The 16,760-nt window shown below is 44.6% G+C and overlaps 1 protein-coding gene across 1 annotated transcript in view; it reads right to left on the reverse strand.

The window, feature by feature from the left end:
* The window catches only part of Ank3 (ankyrin 3), a 484,120-nt gene extending 467,571 nt beyond the window's left edge, over window positions 1-16,549 (reverse strand). Inside the window, exon 1 of the mRNA XM_037199680.1 lies at window positions 15,898-16,549. Coding sequence (XP_037055575.1) covers window positions 15,898-15,960 — 63 coding nt within the window. The 5' untranslated portion in view covers window positions 15,961-16,549. The remainder of the gene's footprint in view (window positions 1-15,897) is intronic.
* Window positions 16,550-16,760: the final 211 nt, after the last annotated feature.

A 16,760-nucleotide genomic window follows, 5' to 3' on the forward strand; every position in this document is an offset into this window, starting at 1 on the left:
TCATTTAAATGTTTCAAGGTGCATTTAGGTTAAGGCTTTTTCTGCATCTGTGAGTACGTACTTTCCTAATAAGATCTGCCATTCATTTGTTATGCTAGCTTGATAAACCACAATCCTCCTAATTATTAAATACATTATAGGAAACACGTGTGATGATATTTTAATACCATGACTCTATATATTTATCATTAAAGACTCTTAAAAAATGGGGAAAATAATTTGGAAATGGAAATATGAACAGCTTCCACCTTGAGTTTTCTCAAAAAGGAACACACTTTTCAGCTGGATTATTTCTTTCATTTGAAAACAGGGTTTGGGTAAAAACACTCCTATGAAAGTAATGAGAAATAAAGGGAAAACAGTAAGAAAGAAAATTATAATTTTTTTTGTAACAAATACATTTAGAACAAGGCTCTTCAGGAAAAGAATTGGGTACAGAGTCTATACTGTAATTAAACACACTCTGCTAGAATTAAAACCACAGAAGCTCCCACTTACAAATACATGTAAAATGAACATCTAAAAAGCACTCAGGGAGGAAGGCTATGGTGTGTTTTGTATCTGAAATTGAGACAGATCTTGAATGGCTCGTCTTGTAACGTACGTCAAAAACAGCAAGTTCTCTGTGGTGAACACTGACTTCTTCCGGTGGACTGTGGCGTTATTTGCACCTACTGAACGTTTTCATGAAATTGAACACCACTGAACAGGGAAGGGAACTTAAACAATACCTAAGTCATCAGGTCTAAGGACCTGAGATTTTGGGGACAGCCCTGCGTCCTAGGAAAAGAGCACAAATCTACAAGCAAATGTGTTTCCAACACGGTCTTCTCTCTGTCCACATCTTTTCAACAGCGGGCAAGTTAATAATTGCTTGTTTGGAGGATAGTCTTCTCCCTGCTACAATTACAGATTCAGTAGCTTGTAATGGAAATTCCCAGGAATGTAACTTATCTGGTTTGGGCTCCAAGAAGAATGGACCAAAGGAGTGACTAGTAACTGCCGATCACACCGCAGATGGTTCAGAAAGCTCTTTGTAAAACTGCTGAAGGGCTTTCCGTCATTCCACAGTCTAAGTGATTAATAACTAAGACTAAGGCTACCTTAGGAGAGCTCACTCTGTGCAGCAAACGTAACTGGCAGCCAGCATGCACGTGTTATTGTAAGCATCCAATTAGCTCTCCCTGCAAGAAATCTTAAGCCAGATGTGAAGACACCACCGTCTCGCTTTGAGTCAGATGTCAGCTTCTCTTCACTGGACCACTGTTCAGGATCTCTGTTCCAGATTGTCTGGTGCTTTGGCTTGAGAGGTGTCACCTCAGGTCTGGCACGGGTGGGAACTTGTGTACCAAGTACACAGTCCCCCTCAGGAACTCTGCTGGAACATATGGCCCAGCTCTGGTGCTCTGGGGTACACCAGGTACTGTTTGCTAACATTTCAGGAGGGGCTCCTGTTGCTATTCATGTTACCCTAGTATCTTGGTTTCCACCACACATTCCTCCCTCTACTCCCATCTATGATAATCATATACACAGGCCTGTGATTATTTTTACCCAGCAAACTTCCAAAAAAGTAATGTATCAAGTGACCAGAAGAGTAATAAGACACTAAAACATTTAACATAACAGAAATCAAACTATAGGCCAGGCAGTAGTGGTGCACACCTTTAGTTCTAGCACTTGGGAGGCAGAGGTCAGTGGATCTCTGAGTTCGAGGCCAGCCTGGTCTACAGAGTGAGTTTCAAGATAGCCTACACAGAGAATCTGTCTTAAAACAAAACAAAACAAAACAAAAAAAAAAAAAAAAAAAAAAAAAAACAACCCTAAATTATAAAAGCCTATCAGAGAAGAACAGCTAGTTGACTATTAATCATCTGAACCTAGAATTATTACATGGCCAGCAATCTCACTCCTAGGGGTTTTACCTGAGAGAAGAGACAGGTGTCTGAAGAAACCCACTCAGGAATGTTCCCTGCCTCTCCACTCACAACAGCCAGGGGGAAGAAAGGACCCAGACACACATCAATGGATGACTAGGTTGGCAAAGTGAAGATTACTTATGCAATGGGTGGGAATTTATTCCAATAAAACAAGGAAGTACAAGGACAAAACATTCCAAAGGCAAGAAGCCAAACTCAGGACTTCCAGACCACATAGCTCCGGTCATAGGAACTATCCAGAGCAGGTAACACCATGGAGAAAGAAAGAAGAGTGCTGGTCACCAGAGCCTGCAGGATGAAGGAAACTGAGCTCTGCTATGGGCAAGTGTTTGGAGAATGGGGGATGTAACCAGCCAGAGATAGCTACACTTGGTGAATAGAGTTAAGGTACCTGAATTATTCAGGTTGAAACGGTGGCCACAGTAAATCTTATGCCATTTGTCACAATGAGAAAAGTCAGAAGGGAAACTTTAATTGACTTGCTGCAAATAACATTCCTATTACTTCCTGGGGACGTGAAGGCTGACCTTCATTGCCAACTGGACTGGATTTAGAATCACTGGAGTTTAACTCAGGGAGAAAGGCCCACCTTAAAATGTAGGTAAGGATGCTCAGAGTAGACAAAATTGGGGACAGGGGCAGGAGAGCTAGTGAGCACAAGTATTTATGCTCCTGCCTCAGAGCAGGATGTGAGCAGACACCTCACATCCTTGTCATCATGCCTTCCTACCTCCCACCCCTAAGATGAACTATGACAGCTCCTGAAAGCACAGGGCAGAATAAACCCACCTTTCCTTCCTTCAGCTGATTTTTGTGTTTGGGCATTTTGTCATAGCAACAAGTAACTTAGACTGAGGCCATCTATGAAAGGACCCAATGATTTTTGTCACTACATGGGGGGCTCTTCGTACAACTACATGAGGGCTTATATTTTTAAATCCAAGACAATTCTTCGTGTTGTTGATAAAGAGAATTATAGACAACTGACATCCTACTTGAAAGGTACAAAGACTAGCAAACTGACATCCTACTTGAAAGGTACAAAGACTAGCAAACATTCTTTGTTTTCTTTGCACCTCCACTATAAAAATATCCAACCTCTAAGATGAGTTTTGGTGCATCTGTTAGAGATAACACAGCATCGGAGATGTCAAACGGGAGATAAGCATGCTGAAGACATCCTCTCAGGCCTCCTCACTTCCATCCACAAGCACACCAAATATCTTATATCCTGTCTATTACCCTCCTACTTTGAAATTATGGCTTCAGTTTCTCTTGGAAGTCCACAAGGGGCCAAAGGATCCAGTGAACTTCCAGGTGAGATGTTAGAAAATGGAATGTCAGTCCAATGTCATTCAAGAAAATCCAACGGGCATTGCCAGGCTTTCTCAGGCCTTATCTTACAATCCCTAACATGGTGACAAATTAACTGTACGTCCTTGTAACATGGTGCTAGGCACTCCTGGGGTTTGCATAGGGTCACACAATTTGTAAATAAATAAATGGCACCGGGGAATTCCCCATCACCTGACTTTTCATCTCAGGTTCCTCCACCCTCCCTCTCCATACTGTGACACCAGAGCCAAGCTGAAACCCAAGCTCTGGGAGCTCCGTGCCCCACATGCCCCTGGCTCCTTCTTTTTGACTATTAAATACAGTCTGAAGACAGAGGGCCCAGGGAAGTGTAAAATTCACATCCAGGGCCTAACTTACCAATTATTCTAAAGCTGACACATATTACCAGAAGTTAATGTCACAAATATCTATTCTCGCTGCCAATTTTTATGATTATACAAGGCAATATGTCTTATAAATGTGTTCCAAAAATCAGATTTTTCCCCCCTCTGGGGATACAGTAAATGCATAATCTTCTAAAACAACTAAAAATGATGTTTTTTTTTTTTTTTTTAACAGATTGGAAAACAAATTTCTGATTTTATTATAAAGGAAAGAACCCAACAGAGAAAATTACTGTTACCAAAGTGGAGCAAGCTATTCTGATTTACAAGGCAAACAAGACAGTAGGCTGTAGGGGTGGGGCTGGAGAGTTGGCTCAGTAGGTAAAGCATGCTGGGAAAGCAAGAGGACCAGAGTCTGGATCTCTGGAACTCAGGCAAATAGTGAGTAGATGTGCTACCCATCCATGATTCCAGCCTCGAAAGTCAGAGGTGGGGGATTTCCCCCAGCAAACCCGCTAGTGAGACTAGCCATATCTTCGAGCTCTGGGTTTGATTGAGAGACCCTGCCTCAAAGAATAAGCTAGAGGAGCCGTTCAGGAAGATTCCTGTTGCCAACCTTGGAACTCTGCAAGTTCACACACGCAAGTGTGCCCCCCCCCACACACACACAGAGAAACTTGCAGGCTCTCATGCACACTTATACACATGCTCGTGAAAAGGAGAACACGGTAGAAAGGCTTAAAATCAAACAAAAGGGTCTCATTTGGGGGGGCGGGGGGAGGTCAGAACTGCACCTCCAGATCTGACTACCTTCTAGCCATCTTCTAACACTATGGCTAAGATCTAGTCCTTGCTCTGCTTACTTCTGGCCGAGAACTAAGGGAGGCATTTGACATTCAGGCCCCTAGGGGAGCAAAGTGGCCCCACTTCACAGAAACGTAGGCTTGCCTGTCCTTGAACAGCTACTCACTGGAGACACAAGAACTAAGGCTCACACGTGTGGGTCTCTCTTCTGCTCCTGCTAGTGCACAGTCATGGATTTGCTTTCCCATGCTTTCCAAAGAACCTTCCCTTTAGAGGTGATGAGCTTCCAAAGGAGCAGATAAAGATACATATCGATGTTCAGTATAATCATAACAGTACAGCTGTCTGCTTTCCAAACACAAACAAATTACTAAACAAGCCTAAGAGTCACTTACATACAATATCTAATAGATTTAGGATAATTCTGATATCTAATATCAGAAGCCTTGTCATCAGGTGGGCTACTGAGCAGAAATCTGTCAGAAACTAGACAATTAAAATTAACGTTTGGTAGTTCTTACATTCATAACATAGAGGACACTGTATTCTGAGCTTTGTTCTAGAGACGCCCTAAAATAGCAAAATTCCATGAACAATAGTGAAAACTTCTCCGTTAAGGACTGATGTGCTGATGAAGGCTACCGACGTACTTAAAGCACACTGATATGCCTGAAGTCGTCAACAGCCAAGTCTTGCGAGGATTCCCAACAGCTGGAGTCCTAAAACTTAGCACTGCCCTTCTAGCTTCATAAACATCCTGTTCAATTTTTTTTTTCTAATGTTAAGACAGAGAGAACAGTTGTAGAGATGAGCCTTGTTCAATGGGTCAGAACAGGGAACTTCAAATATCTGCCGCCAAGCTGTTTCCTCAGCCTCCCTGTTTGTCAAAAACAACAGATTGAGGGACACAACCCCACTGGTAGCAGGAGGCAATCCACTTCATTTTTGATAAACATCTTTGAGAGGGAGTGGAGTGGGAGCTGGTAAAATCAGAACTACAAGCGTTCTGGCTTTTCAGAACCAACTTTCATGCTATTGAGGCATATTTATGTGGATACACTGGTTTGGCTCACTTACCTACCTGTAATTCCAAACAAAATCTTTCCCACAAACATTCAGACAACCATGGATCCATTTCTGTATTTTTCGCCGTCCTTTCTACATTAAAATGGAGTGGCTAGTTTGCTTCCATTAGTGCTTAATTTTTCAGGAAATAGAAACAAAATGCTAGCATTAAATGTGACAAGGATGCCCTGAGCAGGGACACTCATGATCTACAGCGATGAAAACACCTTTTGAGAAAATGATCAATTTCTGGCGTATGTATTTATTTGTGTTTTGGTTTTATTGAAAAGTCTATACACCAAGAGAAAGGTAATTGCTAAGTGGAGGTTGGCGAGCTATGGTTTTCTACATGAAAGTCCTTGCCAAACTTGGCCAATGGCAGCTCGCAGTGAATAGTCAAGAAGGAAACACACTCCCCAGGCTAGAGGCCCACCACCCACTCCCTCATCAAAAGCTCATTGGATGGTCTCCTACTCAGGTGTTGGGTCTTCCTAGCTGACTCCCGAAAATATGAGTCTTTACCTTTAAAATCCTGACAATCCTGGTTGAATCCCAAGAGTAAGAGGCACATTTTTTTTTCCACTGTGGGAAGAAATCCTCAAGGTTCATGCCTACAGGGAGAGTCAATGCTGAGGCCAAATGCTATCCTTCCTTGGCACCAAACATCCCAGGGCCTTCTCCAAGAAATCCCTTCCTCTCAACATGTCATCTGTCCACAAGTGACCAACTCCCTCTCATGGTGGGGCACATCCACCATTCAAGGACCAACTCCTTAGTTAGGTCCTCCTTAGCGATACCAGCTCTATGAGTTATGTCCTCTGTGGTCCCCAGTGTTTTTCCATTTGTGGCAGTTGCTGCTATCATGTGTATGTATACTCATGTGTTTAGGTATACATGCATTCATGAGTGTGCAGGTATGGACTATGTGTGCGTGCATGTAACTGACTGTGTATCTATAGGCCATGTCAACCTTGGATGTTACTCCTCAGGTGTTATACACATACACACACACACACACACACACACACACACACACACACACACACACACCTTTTTATTGTAAAAAGAGGATCTCATATCAGCCAGAAAGGCTGGCCAGTGAAATCTGGAGACCCAGCTGCCTTCACCTTCCCTGTGATGGAATTACAGGCATAAGACATGACATCTGTGGGAGTCTGTTGGAGTTCAGCTCCAATCTGCTCCCACCTTTCAAAGGGCTCTTGGGTGCAGGAGAGAGAAGTGAGGAAATGTTAGGAAGAAAGATAGAATGAGATGATAAGAAAGACAGGGATGCAGGATAGCTTTGGGAGGGCCCTGGGTCAATACCCAGCCACCCAGAGCTTTATTCAAAAGGGCTTTTTATAATATGCCAAGGGTAGAGGCAAAAGACCTCCCCCTTGCAAGATCAAAACACACCATACAGCCAAGTGTAGACCCTTCCAAACACCTGGTAAACATGCCCCTGGCCAAATCATCCTACTATGCAGCTCTGCTGGGTAAAGCAAACTCAGATTCTCTGACCCTGAGTAAGGTCTCACTAGGAAGCCTCTGTGAGCCATCACACGCATCCAGGTTGTTCAATGAGTTACGGACTTTGAACTCAGGTCCTCGTGATTGTACTACCTGAACTTCACCAGTGAGTCACCTCCCAGGCCCTCATTTTTGCAAATTAGCTTATCACTAGTTGTCTAATTTGTACGTCCATTTTCTGTCTTTCCTCCCATGTGTTCCTTATACCTAGCATGGTAATTTACTCGAAGAATAATTGTTGAGAGTGGTTGGCACAAAGGCAGAACCAAACAATGCACTAGGGCTACAAAGAACTCCTCACTGTGAGACCTCATTTAAGACACGCATGGTGGAAACAGCAGACAACCACAGCTTTCAGGGTGGGTAGGTTAAGATGAGCAAGTTAAAAGTAAAACATCTACACCAGCAGCCTACATCCAGCAACCTGTTCACATGCACTCTGAGTTCCACATTAGATGCTCCTCTTGTGCTAAACGCCATTGCTGACTTAGAGTTTTGTTTTCCCTTGTAACACTACTAAAGTGACCCTGTCCATTGGCATCTGCCAGGAAGACATCAGGAATGCAACCAACGGAAGCATGCACTGTTTACGTTATTTCCCTGAAATGGGAGGACCCGCTGGGCTTCAGCGGCTGCACTGGAAAATTAATAGAGAAGCAAGGAATTGAAAGAATTGCCTAGATTTTACATCGTTAACACGGCTATGGAATATCATCTTTTCAGTGAAGTCTCAGACAAGGAAACACAAGATAAAAACTTAAAAATCAAGCTGTGCAGAAAAACAGGAAACCTCATCGAAGACAGATGACAGAAAACACCGTTGTGTGTGCTAATTACAGAAAATTAATTCACCTGTCCTGGATTAACATTATTTTCTTGGCAAGTAGGCGCAATGATTCAATCAAACAGTAACTTCCTCTCAAAGTCTGTATCCTTTCCTTCCGGAAATATGTATCAGGTTATTTATGATGACCTCATGAAGTGGCAAGGAATGACAAAAATGTGAGAAGTTTCAAAACCTGGGCTGGCAAGAAGGCCCAATGTGTGTGAGTGATTCCTGCTCAAGCGTGATGGTCCCCAGAACTCACGTAAGAACGGTGGGAGGCAGAGACAGGAGAACCATCCAGAAGGTCATGGGCCAGCTGTCCTGGAGTGCGCAGAGTGGCAGAGACAAGAGAACCTGCTTCCACAGAGGCTCACGGAGAGAGCCATCTCTCAAAGGTTAGCCTCTGACCTTCACATGTGTACGCTGTGAGAGGCACACGCCTGCAAATAGTGTGCATGCATGTGTGTGAGCATACACACACAATCACCACCACCACCATTTAAAAAAAAAAAAAAAGCTCAGAACAGTATTTAGGATCATTTTTTTCTTATCATTAGCATTATTGTTAAAAGACCAACCTTTATAATACCATCTTCACAACCGACCCGTCCATATGCTCAGATTTATTATGAAGCAAGCAATAATCTACTAAAACATTCCTGAGAATAATTTTCCCTACAGGACTGAATTCAGTTGCTTCACGGACCTCTGACATGGTATCTGGTAGCACGGAGCCCAACGTTGTCGGCTTGTCCCAAGGAAACAGCCCCCTCCCTCTCACTCAAAGCCAACCAAAGCCACACTAGCTTGTGACCTGTCTCAAGTCAGAGCTCCAGAGCGCTCGGCCATCCACTCACTGAAGCACTCACAAGCTCCTAAGTACAGAGCTTCCCAGGTCATTAGAGGGTACGTGCGGATAGTGTGGATGTCTCCAGACATGTCTCAGAGCAGCATAAGCAAGTACGTTCCACAGGAAAACACACAAATATTCACACTATGTAGGATAAACATGGACTATAAATAGCTTCCCATAAGGTCAGACGGGGTTTTGACACCAAATGAGTTCAGGTCAGGTCAGAATTGGCCACCAAGTTCAAAGAAAAAAGAAATTCCATTCTGCCTTCTGGCCTTTCCAGATGTAGAGAAGGGGCCATGGGCTGGCACCACACCAGGACTGCATGCACAGTCTCTGCCCCCAAGCTGCTCCGTGGAAAATAATTTATATCAAGTTTCTTCTGTTTTCTTATTTAAAAAAAAAAAAAATCTCCCGGAAAAATCTCACTTTGAGATTTGATTTGGAAAAAAAAAAAAAAAAAAAAAAAAAGCAGGAACTATGCGGATGGCTTGCTATTTTGTGAAATTTTGAATTCAAGAAGAGGTAGTTCAGGCTATCTTAATCCATTGCGCCCTTCCTTAGAACAACAACAGCAAAAGCTGTGAATGCAGGATTACCATAGACAGGGACAGCATTGAAACCTATGCGCTCAGATGAACAGGCGTCAGAAAGATAGCTCAGCGGGCCAAAGTGCTTACGGTATAACTCTAGGAATCTGAGTTCGATCCTGAGGATCCATGTAAAGGTGGAAGGAGGGAACCAATTCCACGAACTGCCCTCTGATGTCCGCATGCTTGCTATGGCACATGTGCCCCGCCCCCAGTATGCCCACCCGCCCCCACAATGCCCCGCCTCCACAATGCCCCGCCCACACAATGCCTGCCCCGCCCCCACAATGCCCATCCCCCCACCCCCCACCCAGGATGATAACAAAATAAAATATTAAATAAAACAAAACAAACTCAAATGTTAAGTTCAAGAAAATACCATCCTAAATTAAAGGCTCGGAGGAAAAGGAGTCAAAACGCCTGCTTCCACCGGCATGGGTTTATAAGACACGGATTCATCGAGTGCTGATTGACTATGAAATTGATGGCATTTGTCAAAGTAAGATGACCAAAGAAGGATAATAGGAAGTGTGGGGGGAAGAAAAAAAAACATTTAAAATTGTCCCGCAATATAAAAGCAAAAGCTCTTGGCAGGGATGCGCATCCATAAGTGGAAAGGCCATGAACAGCTCGCTCTTCCTGCGGATAAACCGCCGGTCCCTCCTCCAGTGTAACAAAGCACAGAATGTGTGATGGCACTCAGTGAACCACTTCTCAGATCACCTCTCCCACCAACAAAGGCCTCTCAGAGGTGATTTGCCGGAAGACGAGGAGCGACTAAATAAGCCAATATCCCAACACGGAAGGAAATGACAATTCAATTCAATGGCCACATGCTCGGGACACACCGGCCTCCCCCTCGCCTCAGTAAACGGCACGGAGCCTCCCAGGGACACAACCACAGACCTGGAGCAGAAACTACACAGTGTTTGTTAAACTAGCGGTGTTAAGAACATGGGGAGACCATCAGATACCGACACTCTTCACTCTCCCTCCAAAGACTGCATACACGTCTGAGCACGTTAGTTGATCCTCCTCGGAGAAGAAACATACTTCTCACGCATAAGGTATTCAGCCCATTGCAATCAGGGAAATAAAGGGTGAGGGGAAGCATGGGAGGAGCCATAAGAACTAGCTTAAATCCAGTAAATTATAAGGTGTCCTTAGGATGGAAAGGTCACTGATAGCAGAGAGAAAAATCCCTTTTCTGAAGTTCCATAAAAAATAAATGTACTCGCTGGAATGGGACTCATGAGCTGATCGAATTGTAAGTATGTACCTATTGTTCTCCAATCTGATGCTTCAAGAAGAAAAAAACAGGGCCTTTCCTGAGCATCACTGACAATGGACAACATGACCCAATTCCAATGACACGCAGATTACCAAGAGACACAGCCATGAACAAAGAGAGACCTTGTCTTAGAGTATCTACTGCTACAACAAAACACCATGACCAAAAAGCAAGTTGAAGCAGAAAGGGTTGATTTGGCTTACACTTCCATATTCCTGTTCATCATCAAAGGAAGTCAGGACAGGAACTCAAGCAGGGCAGGAACCTGGAGGCAGGAGCTGATGCCGAGGTCATAGAGGATTGCTTCATGTGGCTTACTGGGTTGCTTTATATGGCTTGCTCAGTCTGCTTTCTTATAGAACCCAGGACCACCAGCCCAGGGATGACCCCACCCACACTGTGTTAGGCCCTCCCCCATCAATCACTATGGCCCCACCCACAATGGGTTGGGCCCTCCCCCATCAATCACTAATTAAGAAAATGCCTTATATCTGTGTCTTATGAAGGCATTTTTCTCGGTTGAGGTTCCCTCCTTTCATGTAACTCTAGTTTGTGTGCCAAGTTGACATAAGATTAGCCAGTACAGGCCTGGTTGGTTTTCTAACCAACATAATAACCCACATATTTTTATACTGCAGCCTGTTTTATCCCCAGAATCCACATTGAAAACAAAAACAAACAACAAACAGAAATTAACAACAAACAAAATAAAAACGACAGTGGGTTATGGTTGCTTGCATTTGTCACCCCAGCACCGAGGAAATGGAGACAGGTGGCATTCTAAGGCTCCTTGGCCAATAGCCTCATTGGCAAGGTCCAGCCAAGTGAAAGGACCTGTCTCCACAAAACAAAGGTGTAGGCTGGCAAGATGGCTTAGCAGTAAAGGTGCTTGCCATCAAACCCAGAACCCCCCCCCACACACACACACACACACATCACATATCACATACACACACACACACACACACACACACACACACAGAGAGAGACAGAGAGAGAGACAGAGAGAGAGAGAGAGACAGAGAGAGAGAGAGAGAGATTTTGAAAACTAATTTAAAAATTTAAATGAGGCAGGAAGCTAAATTGGCCTCTCTACATGTATGCACACAGACACACACATGTACACAGCCACTTTTAGTTACGTTTGCTGTCTTTTCCTTCATTGTCATACCTGGCCACAATCCATTCCTGGGGATCCTTTCCCCAAACACATAAGCAAATGCTTAGATCCCTAAAGACACCAGGACATTCCAAACCTCTCCTCATCTCTCATGGTCTCTGGAAGGCTCTCACCTCTTAGGAAACATGACATTTCCTAAGACCGATCTAGACTGGGCTTTTCTCCTTCTCCACCTATCCTTTCCTGACTTCCTCCTCCAACTAGAATTTGCTACCCTACCCTTCTGCCACCAGACAACCTGCATTCACCTGTCTCTGGTACCCTTAAACACCCATCCTCATCGCCACTCCACATTACATCTGCTCCATGAAGCACACGAATAGACAGTCCATCAGCCATCATTATGTGTCCTGTGACAAGTACCTAAGGTTGGAACCGGGATCATACACTTCCACTTGGATACTCTTGTGGACTTGGGTAGTCCTATCTACTACCCAAATTCATACACTGACCTCCTAAATACCCACTGTGACTGTGCTACATGTGGAAATATAAGCTCTCAAGAGAAGGTTTTGTTTAAAAATGATCATGAGGGGATAACCTGAATTGGCAAGGCTGCTGGTCTTCTTAGAAGAAGACAGAGACCTAGCCAGGGCTACGTGCGAAGAGAAGGACGTGTGAGCATCGTGAGAAGTCTGCAAGTTGGAAAGATCCTGAACTCGAGTGGACGGCACCTGACCTCAGACTTGCAGCTGATGGCACCATGAGAAGGTAACATTGTGCTGTCTAAGTCATGGAGGGTATGCTATTTTGTTACATCTCCCTGAGCTGACTACACGGATGCCAAGGAACCAGTCACGAAAGGCCATTTTTTGCATTCTCTCTTTGGGGGCTTAGTTCAACCAAACTAGCCTGCTGCTTACCATGAGGTGGGAGAGAACACTTGCCTGGCAGCTCCTCTCCCAGGCAAGCCTGAAATTCCACCATGAAGATGACTTAGGTGATGCCAGTCAAACACTCCAGAAAATATAATCCTGTTGATTATTTTGTATTTTACTTTCCTAATCTCTCTGGTGACGATGCCCTTTGATGGCTCTCCCCCAAGACACTGTACCCAGTTACAAGCAGGGGTAGATGAGCACTCAGGCTCCTGTATACTAGGAAATTATCTTGTTCTCGAACAGAGAGAGAGAAAAATCTTTGGGAAACAGATACCTGTATACATGCGCACACACAGCTTTTTCAAGGTCAACAAAATAGAGACATTATTAGAAAAAAGAATTGACTCTCTATGTCCCCAAGCAAAATGGGAATCATTGATTGACTCCATTACACTGGTCCGGCTTTCTCACTATTAAATTCACCTCCCGAAACACTGGACCCAAATGCCCTAAGCATGCCCTAAACTGAGCCGGAGCACAGTCCATACCAACACAAAATCTCCACAGCCATCTTGCCAATTACTTCTACACACAGATGGAGTTAATACAAAATTTGAGGCCAAAGTAACTCAGTACTTGAGGTAGGAAATACTGGAAAGGCCTGGGGAGGTTAAGTCAATACCACTGAGAGGGCGGGTTGAACGCAGGCCCATCTGAGACGTTGCATGTGGCCACACCCACCACCACCACCACTGCAGTGCAGGTCACTTAGGCCACTCAGAAGCCTCCTGGGCTACTCAGTGATTTAAAAGCCACTCATAAGAAAAAAAAAAACTATATTCCATTTCATCCTGAACCAAATAGTTAAAAATAAATGCACTGTCATTTAAAAATTGAAGTATTTGCTGATTTCAGTAGTCATATTAATTTACTCTAAAATCAACATTAAATATAATATCTCTGAGCTGGAAAGTAGTACGAGGAGACAAGGCTTCCTCATTGAAAAGCTATGGCAGGTTTGTGCATGGCAAATTTGGGATGAATTCGGATCAATCACCAAGCTGCTAGAGACTATTTATTTATCGCCAACTGCATACCAGGCAGCATGTGAAGACATCCTAGAGTGACCAGCAGGGCGTCCATGTGCCTAAGAGGACAGGGCTGTAGCTCTGCTAAACTCGCTGAGCCTACCATATGAGGGGAGTGCCATTCTAGAGGACCCGAGGTCTGTGCACCAAGGTGAATCAAGGCATGGACCAGTAAGGCAAGCTCTTCATTCGACCTTCAAGAGTGGGTGGGATATACCGCTGCACCACTCGGTACTGAGAGGCTTTCTCAGGGCACAAAGGCGGCAGCATGAGAAGAAAACGGTTTAACTGGGGGTGGGGGGGTGGGGGGTGGGCTGGTAAGAACTCCGCTGCACACAGTCAGGACAGGCATGAAGGAAAACGTTGGCATGTGGGTGCAGTGTTTTGAAGGACTCGAGTCTGGGTGGTCTGGGATTTGGAGATCACGGAGGCAAGAGTACGGAGTTTAGAAGGGGAGAGGGGAAGAGAATGATGGAGGCTTTGGTAGAGACCATCCTGGCAGCAGGTGGGACCCGGTGGCCTGCAGGGGGGATGGGCTGGAGGCAGTCTAACGCATTGTGTGCTCCAAGCAGGGTAACCTCCTAGGAGACATGAGATCATGCCAGAAAATTTTCAAGGTAAAGAGAGAGAGAAAAAAAAAATAATCCATGTCCAAAGAGTCCCTATGATTTACAGCCATCCCCAAGCCACTGCTCCTTTTCATCTAGATTGTCCTGTCAGGGTTCATGTGTCTGGCTGGCTTCTCTGTGACACTCCGTGTTCAGAATCATGGTAGAGCCTGTCAGACACTTGAGGCTATAGCTCATAAACATGAGCAGAGCTGACAGTGGTCCCCGAGAACAGCGCCACTCTCTCTGCTAGGCAGTAAGCAAATCATTTGTGCAGTGCAGCTGTGACCTGCTCCCCGGGGAAATCTCCCTAGCACCTCCCCAATACCATCAACCCCTATGGAGCCAGGGACCAAGAAGTCAAGGCTGACTTCAAAGCAGTCTGTACAGCTTCGCTCTGGAGGGTGTTGAACCACTGCCCAAGAATGTTGGCATGTCCCAGAACATGCCTCAGCTGAGCCTGCTGATAGCAGCTCCTTTAAAGTACATCTAATTCAAATGAGCCTTTTTCATAGATCATAAGTGGACCATGAACATTTTCTAAATGCCTGATGTATTCAAGCACTAGTTGCAATCGTTCATCTTCTCTACTGTACCCAATCATTCCCTGGGCGTCCCCTGCCAGAGCATACATCACATTGAGGCAAGGAATCATTTTAAAGAGACATCACCAGACACACCAGTCCTGGGAATTAAAACAGACAAATCTAAGAATTGGAAATTGAAGATTCAAAAAGGCAGCACCCATTTTTCTTAAACAACCATGACCCACAATCCAGTTTCAGGGACCTGTTTTCCTTTGTTACAGATGTATCTAGCCTCTCCTTTGGTGGCACACCCTAAATCTGAGACAGTTTATGAACCGCAGTGGGTCAAAAATCACAGTCCAGACCCAAGAATTACTGTTCTTCCCCATTTCAAAACGTACTGAAAAGTTCAGGGCATATCTTAAGATGACACGCGCATTCGGGAAAGCCAGAATGAATCTACAGGTTTGCTGCAATCATCCCTTGCTCTTTTGACAATTCATGTGGAAAGCAAAATTCATCTTATGAACCGAATGGATCCTTGAGGCATATGGCTGTCCGGCAGCAGAGCTGAATACAGACCTAAGATTTGTCAGCCATAAAAATGAATCAATAATTAAAATGGAGTTCACCTCCATGCTGTGATCTTAAGGTCTAACTACAGGTTTCCCCAAGTTTGCCTGAAATATGCATTAAAGCTGAATATCCATACCATAATAATATTCATTAGTAATCATACCCTACTGATTAGCAAGCATCAGGGAAATTTCAGGGGTAGGGGAAACACACCCACTCACATAATTAGGACACATGTTTACTTAGTGTTCCTATTATCGCTATGAAAAAGAACACTAGCTTGGCAAATCTAAATCACCATGTTTTAACTGTTGTATTTAAATATTGTAGCAATGGCCCCCAGTCGTGATGTTTGTCTCCGACCCAGAACACACCCATTAAGAGAGGAGAAAAAACAAAGCATTTTGCTTCTAGCAGCTTCTTTGCCGTCTCAAGCCAATCTCTCAGAAACGCAGCCTCCCGATGACTTCCTCCCGGAGCCCGAGAACAATGAGGGAACATGTTGATTCTGCCTCTTACCTTTTTCCCTTTCCTCTTCCGATGAGCAGGCTTGGTGGTTTTCTCCTTCGGCTCCTCACTCATCTTTCCTTAGAGCAGGTGAGTTAAGACGAAAGCGGAGATCACCTTCCGTGTTCCCACATCCAAACCCACGACAAAGAGTCACAGCATTGAGACCAAAGTCCATTTAGGGAGCTCCCCCGGGCAGAGCGGCTGCTTCAAGCCAGCCCTGGCTGCTGTCACAGGCAACTCGGGGCTGCTCAGCTTGCCTCGGGAAGAAACTCAGTGTTCTCTACAGCAAAGCCCTGGTTATTCCTCTGAAGAAAAATCAATATTTCAGCCCTTCATTGTTTTCCTTTTTCTTTCTTTCTTTTTTCCCCCTCTTAGCTAGTCGTTATTCCGAGATAAAATCTTGACAGGAATTCAGGGCTTGCTTCTCCACGGTGATTCTAGCTTGGAAATGGTGAGAGAGAGAGAGGAAGAGGGAGGCATACGCGCGTGTGCGCTGCACACACACACACACACACACACACACACACACACACACACACAGGAATAAGCTAGACTGCTGACGAGTCCCTGAAGCTTTCCCAGGGGCTGGCTCACTGCAGTTTGCAGGCTGGGAAGGCAAGCCGAATGTAAATGCTCCCTGAGATCAAGCCTCCAGAGGACACATGTGTGGAAAGCATTGGGCATACCCAGGAGGCAGCAACGGTGGGGGTGGTGAGAAGAGATCAGGTTACCGGTTTGTGAAAACACACACACACACACACACACACACACACACACACACACACACTCACTCACTCACTCCAATACAAACAATAAAGAGATCTGTTACTATAGGAGAAGAACAAGCTGGGTTCTTACCATGATGAGTTTTT

The sequence above is a fragment of the Peromyscus leucopus genome, chromosome 16_21 (assembly GCF_004664715.2).
Source record: "Peromyscus leucopus breed LL Stock chromosome 16_21, UCI_PerLeu_2.1, whole genome shotgun sequence".
NCBI lineage: Eukaryota > Metazoa > Chordata > Mammalia > Rodentia > Cricetidae > Peromyscus > Peromyscus leucopus.